General features: G+C 38.4%; 1 protein-coding gene across 3 annotated transcripts in view; it reads right to left on the reverse strand.

The window, feature by feature from the left end:
• The window catches only part of LOC142401268 (uncharacterized), a 51,293-nt gene extending 47,792 nt beyond the window's left edge, over positions 1 to 3,501 (reverse strand). For 2 of the 3 annotated variants that reach the window (XM_075486616.1, XM_075486615.1), the window contains exon 1: positions 3,245 to 3,500. In XM_075486616.1, coding sequence (XP_075342731.1) covers positions 3,245 to 3,265 — 21 coding nt within the window. In that variant the 5' untranslated portion in view covers positions 3,266 to 3,500. Of the gene's footprint in view, positions 1 to 3,244 lie in introns of all 3 variants that reach the window. The other variant, XM_075486614.1, reaches the window with a different exon arrangement.
• Between the last annotated feature and the right edge of the window lie 9,805 nt (positions 3,502 to 13,306).

Consider the following 13,306-nt stretch of genomic DNA (forward strand, 5'->3'; position numbering starts at 1 on the left):
TAGCTCAAATTGGACAAAAATCGTGAAAATTCTTTGCTTCAGAAATGATAAATCAATGTAAAATTGTAGCTGGTATATTCTGTGTCAGCCGATGAATGTGTTAATCATTTGATCTCCGGTTGGTCACTGTTAGACAGGAGGAAGAAAACTGTTTATTACACCACTGACTCCATGGAGAAGTATTTTTACTGAAATGTGACAGCAACTGTGGGATTTTTGTCATGTTTGCTGACTTCATGGTCAAAGCTCCAACTTTTCTGATAACAAGGCAAAGACAAATCAAGACACACAGGAAAAGAAATGAAGAACAAAAACATCCCCCACTAAACTTCACTTGCTTTCAGGACACTAAGATTACTCATGGAAGTGTTCTTGACTCATTTTCCATCCAACTAACCCACTAATATTTAACAAGCAAAATGCTACATTATTTCACAATCAAACAAACAAACAAAAAAAAAAAAGGTATTATTTTGTTTATTTTTGCCACGTTGCCGATTAAGCTCTTCACTTCTGAACTTTATGTCCACTGTCTGATTCGTTTATCGTCGAATTTGATACTTTTCAAAGAAATATGAGCCGGGAAATCATGGAAACGATAAAAAAAAAATGTGGAGGAGGTTAAGTTCACTTTTTAACAGGCCGAACCCCAAAAACTTTCACAGGCTTTCTTCAGGATTGTTGAACTGCTTATAAAAGCCTTCCTGATCAGCTTTCTATCTTACTAATCCAGTCAATTTTTGTTACTTTTCGGTGTAGAACCAGAAAAATGTCAAGTGAATTTACCATCAAACTCATATTTGACAATCACATGATGACAATCAATTTGTTTTTTTTTTTCTTCCTTTTGTTCGTTTTTGCCAAAGCGCTCATTAAACTCTTTACTTCTGAACTTTTTTGTCCACCATCTGATTCGTTCATCGTCGAATTTGATACTTTTTAAAGAAACACAAGCCGGGAAATCACTGGAAACAACAAACAATGTGTGGTAAAGTTCACAGTTTAAGAGCCGAACACACCAAAAACTTCCACATTCTTGCTCCGGGATCGTTGTAATGTTTATCAAAGCTTTCCCCACTAGTTTTCCATCCAACTAATCCTGTCAATTTTCTGTGTATAACCAGTAAAATGCCATTTTAGTTTAATTTGACATGTCCAGAATTAAACTCTTAAACACAGAGTTGCTGTTTGTCCACCATCTGATCAATTTATCATCAATAAAGGAAACGGAAGTAGAAAAATGTTCCAATCATTTGGAGCTTTTTGCTGACAGGTTGCTAAACCTTTTATGAAAATTGCAGATAATCAATAAACTTTTCATGGAAAATGTTTTTTTAAATTTAAAAAAAAAAAAAAGCATCTTCCCACTTAACTAATGCACAGGAACAACCAGTTAAATTCACCCATCCGCTCCATTTCACGAACCACAGCCAGCAACCACCATCACCGTGGCTCATTTTTCTGGTGATTAACTAATCAATTAATCCTTTAAGCTGTAGTTATGAGCAGGAAAACAAAGAGAGACGAGAACAAAGTGACAGAATTCCAGCATTGAGGCGTGCAGACGCAGTTTGCACGTATTCCAACGTAATTACAGTGAGATTACTGGATAAATACTGGCATGAAGCGAGCGTACCGGCTCATAAACATGCTATTATGCAGTATGGCTGTGCTGTATGGATATTACAGAGCTCCAGTCTATTCTTTTTCTTTTTTCTTTTTTCAGGCCTGGGGGAGGGCCAGCTGAAACATTGCTCCAGCCTAGTGGCAGGCAGGAAAATAAAAGCCACATAATATAATCTGAGCAGTGAGAGGCAGCCCTCTGTCTAAAATGTGAACACACACACACACAAACACACACAGGAATTTAAGATGGAAACCCTTAATCTGCACCATGCCTGCCTCAGTTCTCGTGATATTTCTGAGAATAATGCAGTGAGATTATATATATATAGATATATATCTATATCTATATCTCTATATAGAGAGAAAGAGATCTAAGTCTCTATAAATAGAGATATAGAAATATCTATATACATATATACACACACAAACAGTTTTCAGGAAGAGGAGGGGGGGGGGAAACAAGAAAATTAATAATAAAATGTCTCCTGCTTTGCACAATAAATAAATAAATAAAATCCAAACACACAGCCAACACTATTGACCTTGGGTATATCCTGTTATTGAAAAAGCTTACAAGTTCACCTCTGGGGAAAACAAACAAACAAAAAAAACTCCCAATGCTGCAATAAATTAATATTTAAACAGAGATATAAGAAAATATACAGGCACCACTGGAATATCAAATATTCTCCACGCCACACATGGGTGATTTCTGTCCAAATAAATGAGTTTTTATTGCGGGCACAGCACACATTGCCCTCGCTGTTTGTACTCTGGATGTTTCCTGGGTTTAACACAGGACTAATCCTCGTTATTTCAAGTACAAAAAGACTCCACATTTCCTCTTCACACAATATCAGCATTCCTCCTTAAACTGTGCCAATTACATTGGAGACAAAATGTCGGGTGGGATTTGATAATAATATCAATATGCTTCCTATTATAAGCAGCACAACTGCTGCTCCACCTAGTCTCTGTCGAAAAAAATATTTCAATCTTTAATATCACGTCGGTGAAATTAATTTTTTTAAAATGGAGAATGGCGACGCGGCGGCTCGACGATTTCTGCTGAAAAGGCGAACGAGTCGAAAAGTTTCCTGATATTTTCAGGCAGGCAAACGGCCAGAAATTTTAATTTTATTTAGCTAATGTGGTGGTTGGTATGGGTGGGGGTTGGTAGCCGGGGGAACAGACTGTCGACACGACACACACACAAAGAAATTAATCATTAACACGGCGAAAATATCAGAAATATTAAACTGGAATTTAACGGCTGTGTCTTCGATATGAGGGGAGGCGACAGCTCAGAGTCACAGCCGAACGTTTGCCCCGAAAAATACAAATATCAGCCGTTTATTTTCCACCTCCGGGGGGGAAAAAAAGTTGAGCCTGGCTGAATAAAGTTGTAATTGCAGTCAGAGCAACTCTCGGTGCCTGGGTTTGCCTGATATGGGAAAACAATCAATACGACATGGCCAAACTAAATTAAATTAGACGCGAATTTTAGCTTGAATTCACATCGAAACGCTTGTAAAATATTCCTCCGTCAACAGGTCAGAAAATCGCCGGGTCCGAGCGGCACAAATCGACATTTATTTGGAAATTATATCGGCTTTACCTGTATTGCATTGTGCTCCATTGCAGTCCTGCATTCCCTCTCACTGAGGCCCCTCTCCGGTTACACCACCGGGACTCGCCGACTCACAAACAAACGCACCACAAAGAAGAGGAAAAAAAAATGTTAAAAAAAAAAAAAAAAAAAAAAAAGCCTTTTTTTGTGGAAGTGGGACAGGATCTAGGTGTGGCCAAAGTTTGCCACAGAGTACAACTTAATGCTAAAGTCACATTTCAAGGGGAGTTGGAGCATCTTTTTCTTCACTAATGTGACGTATTTCCGACTGAAACGAAATCCGAGGGCGGGGTTTAGCTACGGCAGGATCAAGCAGATATGAATGTATAACTTTGTCATTAAGAGGAACATAACACCCATTCAAATAGCCCACATATTTCCAGAAACCTTTCAACATACAGTTACTTTATCGAATAATAATTACATTTGGAAATAAAGCCATGAATCACAGTTGATAAAACACTGACATTTGATCTATTTCTCTTTAATTACCATAGTCCACAGGTTTTGGTGCCATTCAGTCTGAAAAAGCAATGCCAATGACAAAAAAACGTGTTTAAGATAACATGACTGATATTATGTGGATTAAAAATAAAATAAATCATAATGTACAATTTGTTATGTGTACTGCTATGACTGCTGTAAGTCCTCTTAAATGTTGTTATTCACTTATTTCTCACTATTAATATTATGTAAGTGTACGTATAAGTGTGTGCATGTATGGATGCTTGTGTATTTAAGTCTGTGGACATGTATATATGTATAAATTTGACCTTGTTTACGTACAGCCCTGTACAAAACTCCTGATCCAGCCATCATTTCTTTCTGTTTCCTTCCAAGCAGCCATACTTCCTTGTAATATTTTAAAGTGGTCTTGAGCAATAGTTCTCTGAATGTCTTTAAAAGTTCTTCTTTGGACATTGGCTGCTTTTTCACTCATTTTCAGTCCAGTCCTTACCTGAAAATAGTACCTGACTATTTTCAGAGGAATGTGTTTTTTCTTTATCAACTCACTTAACTCTGACCTATGAATCAAAAAAAGGCTCCTAACTCAAGGGATGAACCAGTGTTGTCTACACATAACAAACAATTTAGCAAGAAGCCATTTTTCTGGAAACTGGACAAGTTGAGGACACAAGAAGATGTGTCAGGCCTAAAAAAAAACTATTTACAGCAGATGAACAGAATCCTCCCCAGAGCCCGGACCTCAACATTACTGAAGCAGTGTGGGGTCATCCTGATGGAGAAAAGAACAAAAGGCAGCCGACATCCAAAGAAGAGCTTTGGGATGTCCTTCAAGAAGCCTGAAGAACTATTCCTGAAGACTACTTAAAGAAATGGAAGAAAGCTGGTCTGAGAGGGTTCAGGCTGTGTTGAAGAATAAAGGTGCCCACAACAAATATTCACTTTAGAGCTCATCATAATGCTCATCATAATCATACTGTATTCATATCTATGTTTGCGCATTTCAATAAATCATCGCAACTATTTCCTGTTTCAATCAAAATATCTAAAGAAATAAAAGGAAGCTCAAGACTTGCACAGTACAGCATGTATGTTTTCTCATGTTTTGTCTTCCTGTTTTAACCCCACTGAGTTTACTTGTAAGTAAATGTTCTACCTAAAAGAGATTTAATGGCTGAAGCTATGTCTGGATCAAACTGTTAAACAAATTTTTGGTGAACTTTTGAAATGTAGCCTAGAAAACACAAATATTTTCCAACACCGGGCTTGTGTGGTGTTGTGTAGTCACCAACTGGAGACCAAACTTGAAGAAAGAAGACAGCTGGACTCCGAGCACACACAGGCGACACCAGATAAGATGTGAGCTTACTGCTCCTTCTAGATCAATTGAGTTTTCTAGAATGTCGCCAGACTTATTCTACTAAATTTGGCCTCAAATGTTTGCACTCTTTGAGAGCTGCAGAGGAAAACTAAAAGTATGTGCTGGGACCCAATTCTGTGCAGAATACTAACTGTATATAAGACATTTTTGTAGTTGGTATACACTAAATCGTCATACTTCTCTGATTTAGGTAAATGCTACTTCTGAATGTATTTTGAGGCAGATGTCTTGTTTGTTTTTTTTTGTTTTTTTTAAATTTGGCTTATTTCGGGAGTGGTCAGACCAAGAAGTAAATATACATTAAAGCTTGTGGAGTTTTTTTATGTTTATTTTTATTTATTTATTTTTTTTTTTTGCGGGGCTTGAGATAACGAAGCAATGTGGATGTAATGATACCGTGCTTTCTAATTCACAGCGTGCACATGTCATGCAAGATTGAAACAATAGCATTTATTGTCTTCACGGTAAAAGGGGTGGTGTATAAAAAAATAAAAACAAAAAAAAGAAGACATTGGATTCATACAACAGAAATGTTTACTGTATATAACTGTATGTACCCGAGTATTGGCGAAGTTTATTCACTAGAAGACCAAACAGCCGATTGTATGTCAGTGTAGATTCTCAGTCATCCACGTAATCCCAACAGCCTGAATAAGGTCAACTGGACTTCTTCTTCTTTGTTCTTGAAGACGTTTCACCTCTCATCCAAAAGGCTTATCAGTTCTTAACTAGTTTTTGGAGAGTATCAGCTTATAATAAGTAGTAGTCTCGACCTGTGAGTTGTTTACCTGTCTGAAAGAGCCGATACTCCCCATCAACTAGTTTAGAACTTAAGAAGCCTTTTGGATGAGAGGTAAGACATCTTGAAGAACCAAGAAGACGTCCAGTTGCATAATGTCAGAGTTCTGACCCCTCTGATGTGCATTGACCTGAAAAAGCCAAAAACCACAAGAGAGTGTACCTTTCTACTTATTTTAATTCTAAAATCTCTTTCCGGATGAGCAACTTTAAGACCAACCCGCTGGCTCCCCCCCTACCTAACATGGGCTAACCTGGGCTTAAAGTCCCCAAGAAATGGATGACAGTTCCATTCAGTTCAACTCAGTTTTACTTTTATAGGGCTAAATTACAAGAAATGTCATCTCAAGGCACTTTAAAGATACAGTCCAATTCAGTGTAATGCAATCAGAATCCAATTAAATCAAATGAATTAAAATCCATATTAGTCCAATTCATAAAGAGCCAATTAAAATAAGTTGCCTAGCAAAGGAAACCAACAGATTGCACTGACACTTCTCTTCGATTCAATCTCCCGTTCTGAGCATGCACGAGGTGACGGTGGGAAGAAAAACTCACTTTTAACAGGAAGAAACCCCGATCAGAACCAGAACCAGGAAAAGGGCGGCCATCTGCTTCCACCAGCTGGGGGTTGAGAGAAGAAGCAGTGATCGGTTAACTCCAGTAGTCTGATCAGGCCAGTAGATGGCAACTCTTCACAATCAGGCAGCAGCAGGAGCTAAATAAGGTGATAAATGAAAATGATTTAATAATGACTAACACAAAGGGTTTGATAAATCAGTACATGGCAGTATGTACTGTGTGCCCAATATAAGTGTGTGGTTGAGTGTCTGGTTCTGTGGATGGCTATGGTTTCCCCCCGCTGGGCAATAATGGTACAGTCTTACATTATGCTTTAAGCACAGGAATTTTATGAAAAACTCAATCTCCCACCAACGACCCAAATGGGATCAAAATAAAAAGCAAACAGAGACTATTTTCTATCGATAAAGTGATCCCAGGTCTGGACATTTGGATAATTCAAATCTATACAAGTCTCAATTATTTTTTTCTTCTGCTTTTTTTATTTTTTTTATTTATATATATGCCACCAAACTGATATTTTGCATGAAAATATACATTTCTTGCCTTATCTGAAAAAAAAATTCAGAACTTGTGTTCAGTGGTAACTCCTGCCAAATCTATCGGGGTTGGCAAATATTGCAGTGATACCACAATCATCTTTTTCAATGTGAAAGTTCAAAGCTGTCACACAAAAACCTGCCACATCCTGTTACGGTAGTTTGTTTTCTGGTTGCTTCGCTCGGGAATACCACCAGCAACCACTAGGTGTCAGCCAAAGACAAAGGCTTCTCCTCAAGTCTCTTACTGAACCCTGCCTGAGGACAGCTGCATCTTTGTGTCCGAAAGAACAACTGAAATACATGGGTTAGCACTCATCAGTTTACTCTTTATTACACCCTGTAACGTCATAAGGATTCTGTAACTTCCTCAGGATAAAATAAAATGAAGTAATTCTCCCAATCATCTCATTCAGTTGTCAGATTCATTTAATTGAATGTGCAGCAAATCCAGAGTTAGAGCAGTTTTACTGGGGCTGATAATGTGCCATAAATAAGAGACAACGCACAATTTGAATTACATAGCAGACTTATCCTGAATTTATAACTTCAGGACTGTTCACTATCTAACGTAAATCCAACATGTCCTTGACTTGTTCTCTCTCCACAGAGAGCTTCATCACTAAATTTAGTCACTCTTCTCCCACTCTGTTTTGTCAGCTACAGTCATTTGAAATAGAAAGTGTAACCTCATTTAATTCCAAGGTTTTAATTCCGGTCTTTACCAGGTCTGAAAATGAGGTAATGTTACATGACATATCACACTGTGTCGTTATTTATTGAACAAAAACTGAGACTAAACACAGATTGTTGACGACCGAGTTTCAGCCGTAGCTGTAGGACAGACGGCCTCACATTTGACTCTAGAATACTTTGGTAAACAGAGGAGTTCATGGTGGACTCAATGACTGCAAGGTGTTCAGGTCCTGTGGTGGCTGCAGAACAAGCCCAAACCATCAGCCCTCCACCACCGTGCTTGACAGTTGGTATGAGGTGTTTGTGCTGATATGCTGTGTTTGCTTTTCTCCAAACCTGCTGCTGTGCATTATGAGCAAACATCTCCACTTTGGTCTGGTCTGTCCAAAGGACATTGTTCCAGAAGTCTGTGGTTTGTTCAGATGTAACTTTACAAACCTAAGCTGTGCTGCCATGTTCTTTTTATAGAGAAGAGGCTTTCTCCTGCAACCCTTCCAAACAAGCCATACTTGTTACATACTCCAAATAGTTTGGAAATGGCTTTATAACCCTTTCCAGATTGATGGGCAACAACAATTGCTTCCCTAAGATCATTGCTAATGTCTTTTACTCCTTGGCATGGCGTTAACACACACCTGAAAGCACAGCTGCAGCAAACTGACAAATCTTCTGCTTTAATAGGGGTGCTCACAGTTACTGATGATCAATTAGTCAGTGCGTTTATCAGTATATAAAGAAATAAGGGGTGGCTCACGACTTTTCCATAGTACTGCATATAGTTTATTACAAAAATCAAATTAAATGTAGGTTTATTTGGAAAACCCTTCACAACAAGGCTGACATACAACAAGACCTAGAAACAAGACTTTCAATGTGTCATATCTGTCGCTTGAAATTTGGAGTTAGATTAGACTAACAACTTTTTCTCAGTGATTCAACTACATCTCAAGGATAAAGGACACACGTTTTATGACAGCACACTGATAGGGTGAGAGAGGGCAGTAAAAGAAGCCACCAGAGGGGCAAAACAACTTGAAACAGAAGAGGTGGCCTCTGGTATCATCTCTTGAACACTTACAAAAAAGTCATGATTTTACTCCTTTTCAAAGCCACCAAATATGTTGTTTCGGGAAGACCTAAAAGACCTAAACAACCCACAGGAAGAGCGGGTGGGTCAGTGGTACATGTCCCAACTCTGTTAGAGCTGAAGAAGCCTCTTGGACAAGAAGTGAAACGTCTTCAAGAACGAAGATGAAGACTGAGCGTCTACACAGACATAGGCTGACATGGACTCTGATTTACAGTTAGATCTGACACAGGGTGGATCATGTGGACACAGAAACTGGTTCTTGTACCCTCTAATCCAAAGAGCCTGGGTTTTTTTTTTTTTGGTTTGGCCTCACAGTCGTGCAGCTGTTTGCTCTTTTTTCAAAAAGCCCAAAGCATCTTTGTCATATTTGTTCGGGGACCTATTTGGACCAGTACAGGACCAGGTGAAATATCAGGACAGCTAATTTTCAACCAACAATTCTGTCAACAGAATATTTGGAGGTAGTGTCGTCCAGTTTCAGAAAAAATGACTTAAAACTAGGGCTGGGCAAGTTAACTCGTTATTATTGCGTTAACTCATTAATTATTTACAAATATTTTATCGCGCATTAGTGCAGGTTTCATTATTTATTTTATTATTGTAAAAGTCTGTTGCTCACAGGCTTTTATTTTGTAAAAGTCTGTTGCCGTCTACTGCGGAGCCGGAAAAGAAAGTAATCGGCGGATCCACCAAACATGGAGAAGGGTACGGAACTTTTACTCCGCCATTTTCACTTTAAAGTTCTTCCAGACGGCGGAGTCGACAGAACCAAAGTCATCTGTAAACACTGCCAAGTTGAATTGTCTTCTCACTGTAGTAGTTTCAGTCTAAAATATCACTTAAAGGCAAAACACACAACTGATAGCAGCAAGTCATTCAAGGAAACAGACAGTGGAGCGAGGCTTCTACATAAAAATGTTAAAAGTGTGTTTGCACAACAAATGTTATGGCACTTTCATTCATATGGCAGTACATTTAAAATAAAACTAAATGCTAAAAGCTATACACTACTTTTGAATTAATTTTTGGATTTTGCGTACAAATGCGATTAATCGTATTTAATCAGAGAAATCATGTGATTAATTAGATTAAAAATTTTAATCGTTGCCCAGCCCTACTTAAAACACCATTTGTCCAGAATAGGAAGCTCATAAAACACTAGCAACCTCTGTGCTACTAAACCAGATGTGACACAAGATGATCCACTTTGATGGTCACTAAATGAATGCTCATATTCAGATAAGGAGTGAGTAAAGCCTCTGTCAGTTTGTTTGTTTTTTTCATTAAAATTGAATCAGGAGGGATGTGCGGCACATACAGGCTGCTGTTATCTGCTGCGACCAGCAGAGGGAGTGGGCACGTGTCTGATTAAACAATCACACACACAAAAACACACACATCGCACCACGAGGCCCCAGCGTTCGTGTAGCGGCAGGCCTCAACTGCAACTCAGTGCATATCAGGCTTTTACATCACATCCTTGTTCTCAGTTCAGACCTGCTTTGAGTTTGTGAAAAATCAGGAGGGACTTTTGGGAGCAAGAGGAGACAGATTTCAGGCTTGTGAATTCACGTGTCCCCCAGACAAGGGCGAAAAAGGCTGGTTTTTCCCCCACTGGAAACGGTGACTGTCCACATGGCTTAAACTTTAAGCCTTAAAGGACGAGCTGCGAGCACATAATGAATACGAGAAAATCTGTGTAGCGGAATTAATGAAAAACAGATTCACAGGAGATACAGATTCACTCTGTGTATGTGAATTTGTGGGTGGTTATCCAGCGTTATGTAGAATCAGAAAAAAAAGAATAGAATAAGTCAAAAATCTCCCATTCAGTCACATCTATTTCTCACTCTGTCTAAAATGGATGTTACCTGTTCAGGATCAAAAGCAAATGTGAGGATGAAGAGCTGAGAGAATTGTGCCTAGATTAAAGGGGCAATGCAGCATGATTTCAGAATGAAATATTCAAAAAGTAACAGAAAAAAACCCAGAAACAATATCAGTTGACTTATGGTGTTACTAATTTCTTGTGAGGCAATAAATTTCAAGAGTAACATTTTGAAGGGATTTGAGTGGAAGATCCAAAAACTTGGTGGAAGTTACATCTGAGAAAAGATGAATGAATAACTGGATTAAAGTCCAAATTTAAATCACATTTGATGTTTAAATGTTTGTATATTGTGTGTTTCATTCCATACGTCACCAAAGCAACAGTATCTGACCCAACAATTACAACAAAAAAACTCGAACATTTTGCAGGTGTTTTTAAAAACGACTGTGATTCTTTTCCTGAACTTGGGAGCATGTACTGAATTTGCATCCAACAGTTGACGAGTCAGAGCAGGCTCGGTTTCTTTGAGAAAGGTGGATTGCCTCCATAACTTTTTTCTTTCATAGGACAGCCCTAAAGCAAAGAACAATGAGCTCGCAGTGACTCGTTGTTACTTCCACTGACCAGCAGAGGGAGACTTTTCATTGTTTTAACTTTTAAGATACTGAGTGAAAATAAAGCTACTTCTTTTTTTGCTTCTAAAGTTCTAAAGTCAAGATATTTTTACTTAGTTTGAGTCTTTTTGGATACTGAATAAATAAAGTTATTCTAGTTTGACTTACATAAGCCAGGGATTGTTACTTCGTCACCAAACCTGATAGAACTCGTCAGTAGTTGGAGAATAAAGTCGTTATTATTGTGTCAAATAAAACACTATCTGTATTTTCAAAGTAAAGTTTGTGCATTAAAGAAAATAAAAAGCTAGTTTAACCGATAGTTCAACTGACATAAATGTGTTCAACCTCCTGATAAAAGGTGACAGTTTGTGGCGTCACTCCTTTTTGGAAGTGTTTGATTTAGTTATCACAATTTCACTTCTTCTTTTGTTGTTGTTGTTGGCTCTGATGTTGTTGTTCACACTGGAATCCGTCACCCTCAGCAAACCTTGCTCTTGAAATAACTTTGAAACGGCGTTTGTGTGGGTGGAATGTGTCACCACATGAACATCAGCAGCCATTTCACTTTTTATTGTGACCAAATAACAAATTCACTTCACCTGTCATGTTGTTTCCCTCTGTGTAGCATCCCCTCTTCTTTTAACAATAGCCTGTAAACATCTGCTCAGCAGCGCTGGGTCTTCATTGAGATGCAGGATTTGAACCGAGAGCTGATAACAAGCTGGATGGTTCCTCTCCTCTTTAGTCTGGAGGACGCAACGTCCATAATTTCCAAACAGAATATCAGGTTTTGACCCAACTGACCACAGAACAGTTTTCCCACTTTGCACCTGTCCATTTCAAATGATCTTTGGTCCAGAGAAGACGGCAGTGTTTCTGGATCCTGTTCACATGTGGCTTCTTCTCTTCTCTGCATATTACAGCTTTAAGCTACATCTGTGGATGTCACAGTGAGCTGTGTTCACAGACAAAGATTTCTGGAAGTGTCAGATCTGTTTTTAATGCAGAGCTGCCTGAGGCAGAGATGTCTACAGATTCTCTGAATCTCAACATTGCAGACGAACAGGAAGCACATCTGAAACATGTTGAGGTAACGATGTGTGATTAAGCCATTTTTTTTATACATCTCAAAGACTGTTTCCACATAACAGTTTATGTATAATACAAAAAATGCCCGCCGGTTTTTACATGAAGGAAAACCGTTTTTATTTCATTTTGTGCTCAGATTAGGAATGAACAATAAATAATCTCTACAAGAGTAACTGAAATCAGATTTTACAACCACAAATCAGATAAGATTGGGATGGTACAGGAAATGCACCCGAAAAACTGTTATTCTAACTCTCACGTGGACTTTTAATTAACGACAAACTGTATGAATCCCAGATATTTTCATGTTTTCTCTCATTAACTTAATTTAATTTATTAATATACATCCATTTTTACTGTCACTGGTTGGAGTCCAATTATGTAGCAGTCTTATGCTCTCAGTTCTTCTCAGGGCCTCAGTAATGAGGATGAAGGGCTCTGATACGATCATCAACAATTCCTAGAATTCAGCTGTAAGTCAACATGATTCATTGAGCCATTAGCTGGATGAAAGGAAGAAAAAAAAACTTGCGTGATTTATATATAAATATATACTGGTAGTTGGAGCAGTAGTTGTTGTGATGGTTGGAGCAGAACTTCCTATCCTTTCTCATGGGTCTTAGCCAAACCTGTAGCCACATGAGACACTTTTCAGGGGGCTTGAACAGATAAAAGGAAAGAAAATGTGGCTGATTTTAGCAGTTTCAGTAAGTGATAAAGGAAGCAGAAACTGAAAGACGATAAAGATCTGATTCCAAGACTTTATAGATTTTAAGATAGATGGTTTGAGTTCTCATAAATTGTGTTTGACACCTTCAACACTGCACAGTTTAGAGAAATTGAGCTTCCGAGTGGGCTTTCTGTAGCTCCAACAGAGAGCAATCGGAGCCATTTGTGCCCATCAACTTTCCAACTGTATGCATAAGTGAGGTGAAGTGCTGTAGACACCACATCAAAACACC

Source organism: Odontesthes bonariensis, chromosome 16 (assembly GCF_027942865.1).
Source record: "Odontesthes bonariensis isolate fOdoBon6 chromosome 16, fOdoBon6.hap1, whole genome shotgun sequence".
Classification (NCBI taxonomy): domain Eukaryota; kingdom Metazoa; phylum Chordata; class Actinopteri; order Atheriniformes; family Atherinopsidae; genus Odontesthes; species Odontesthes bonariensis.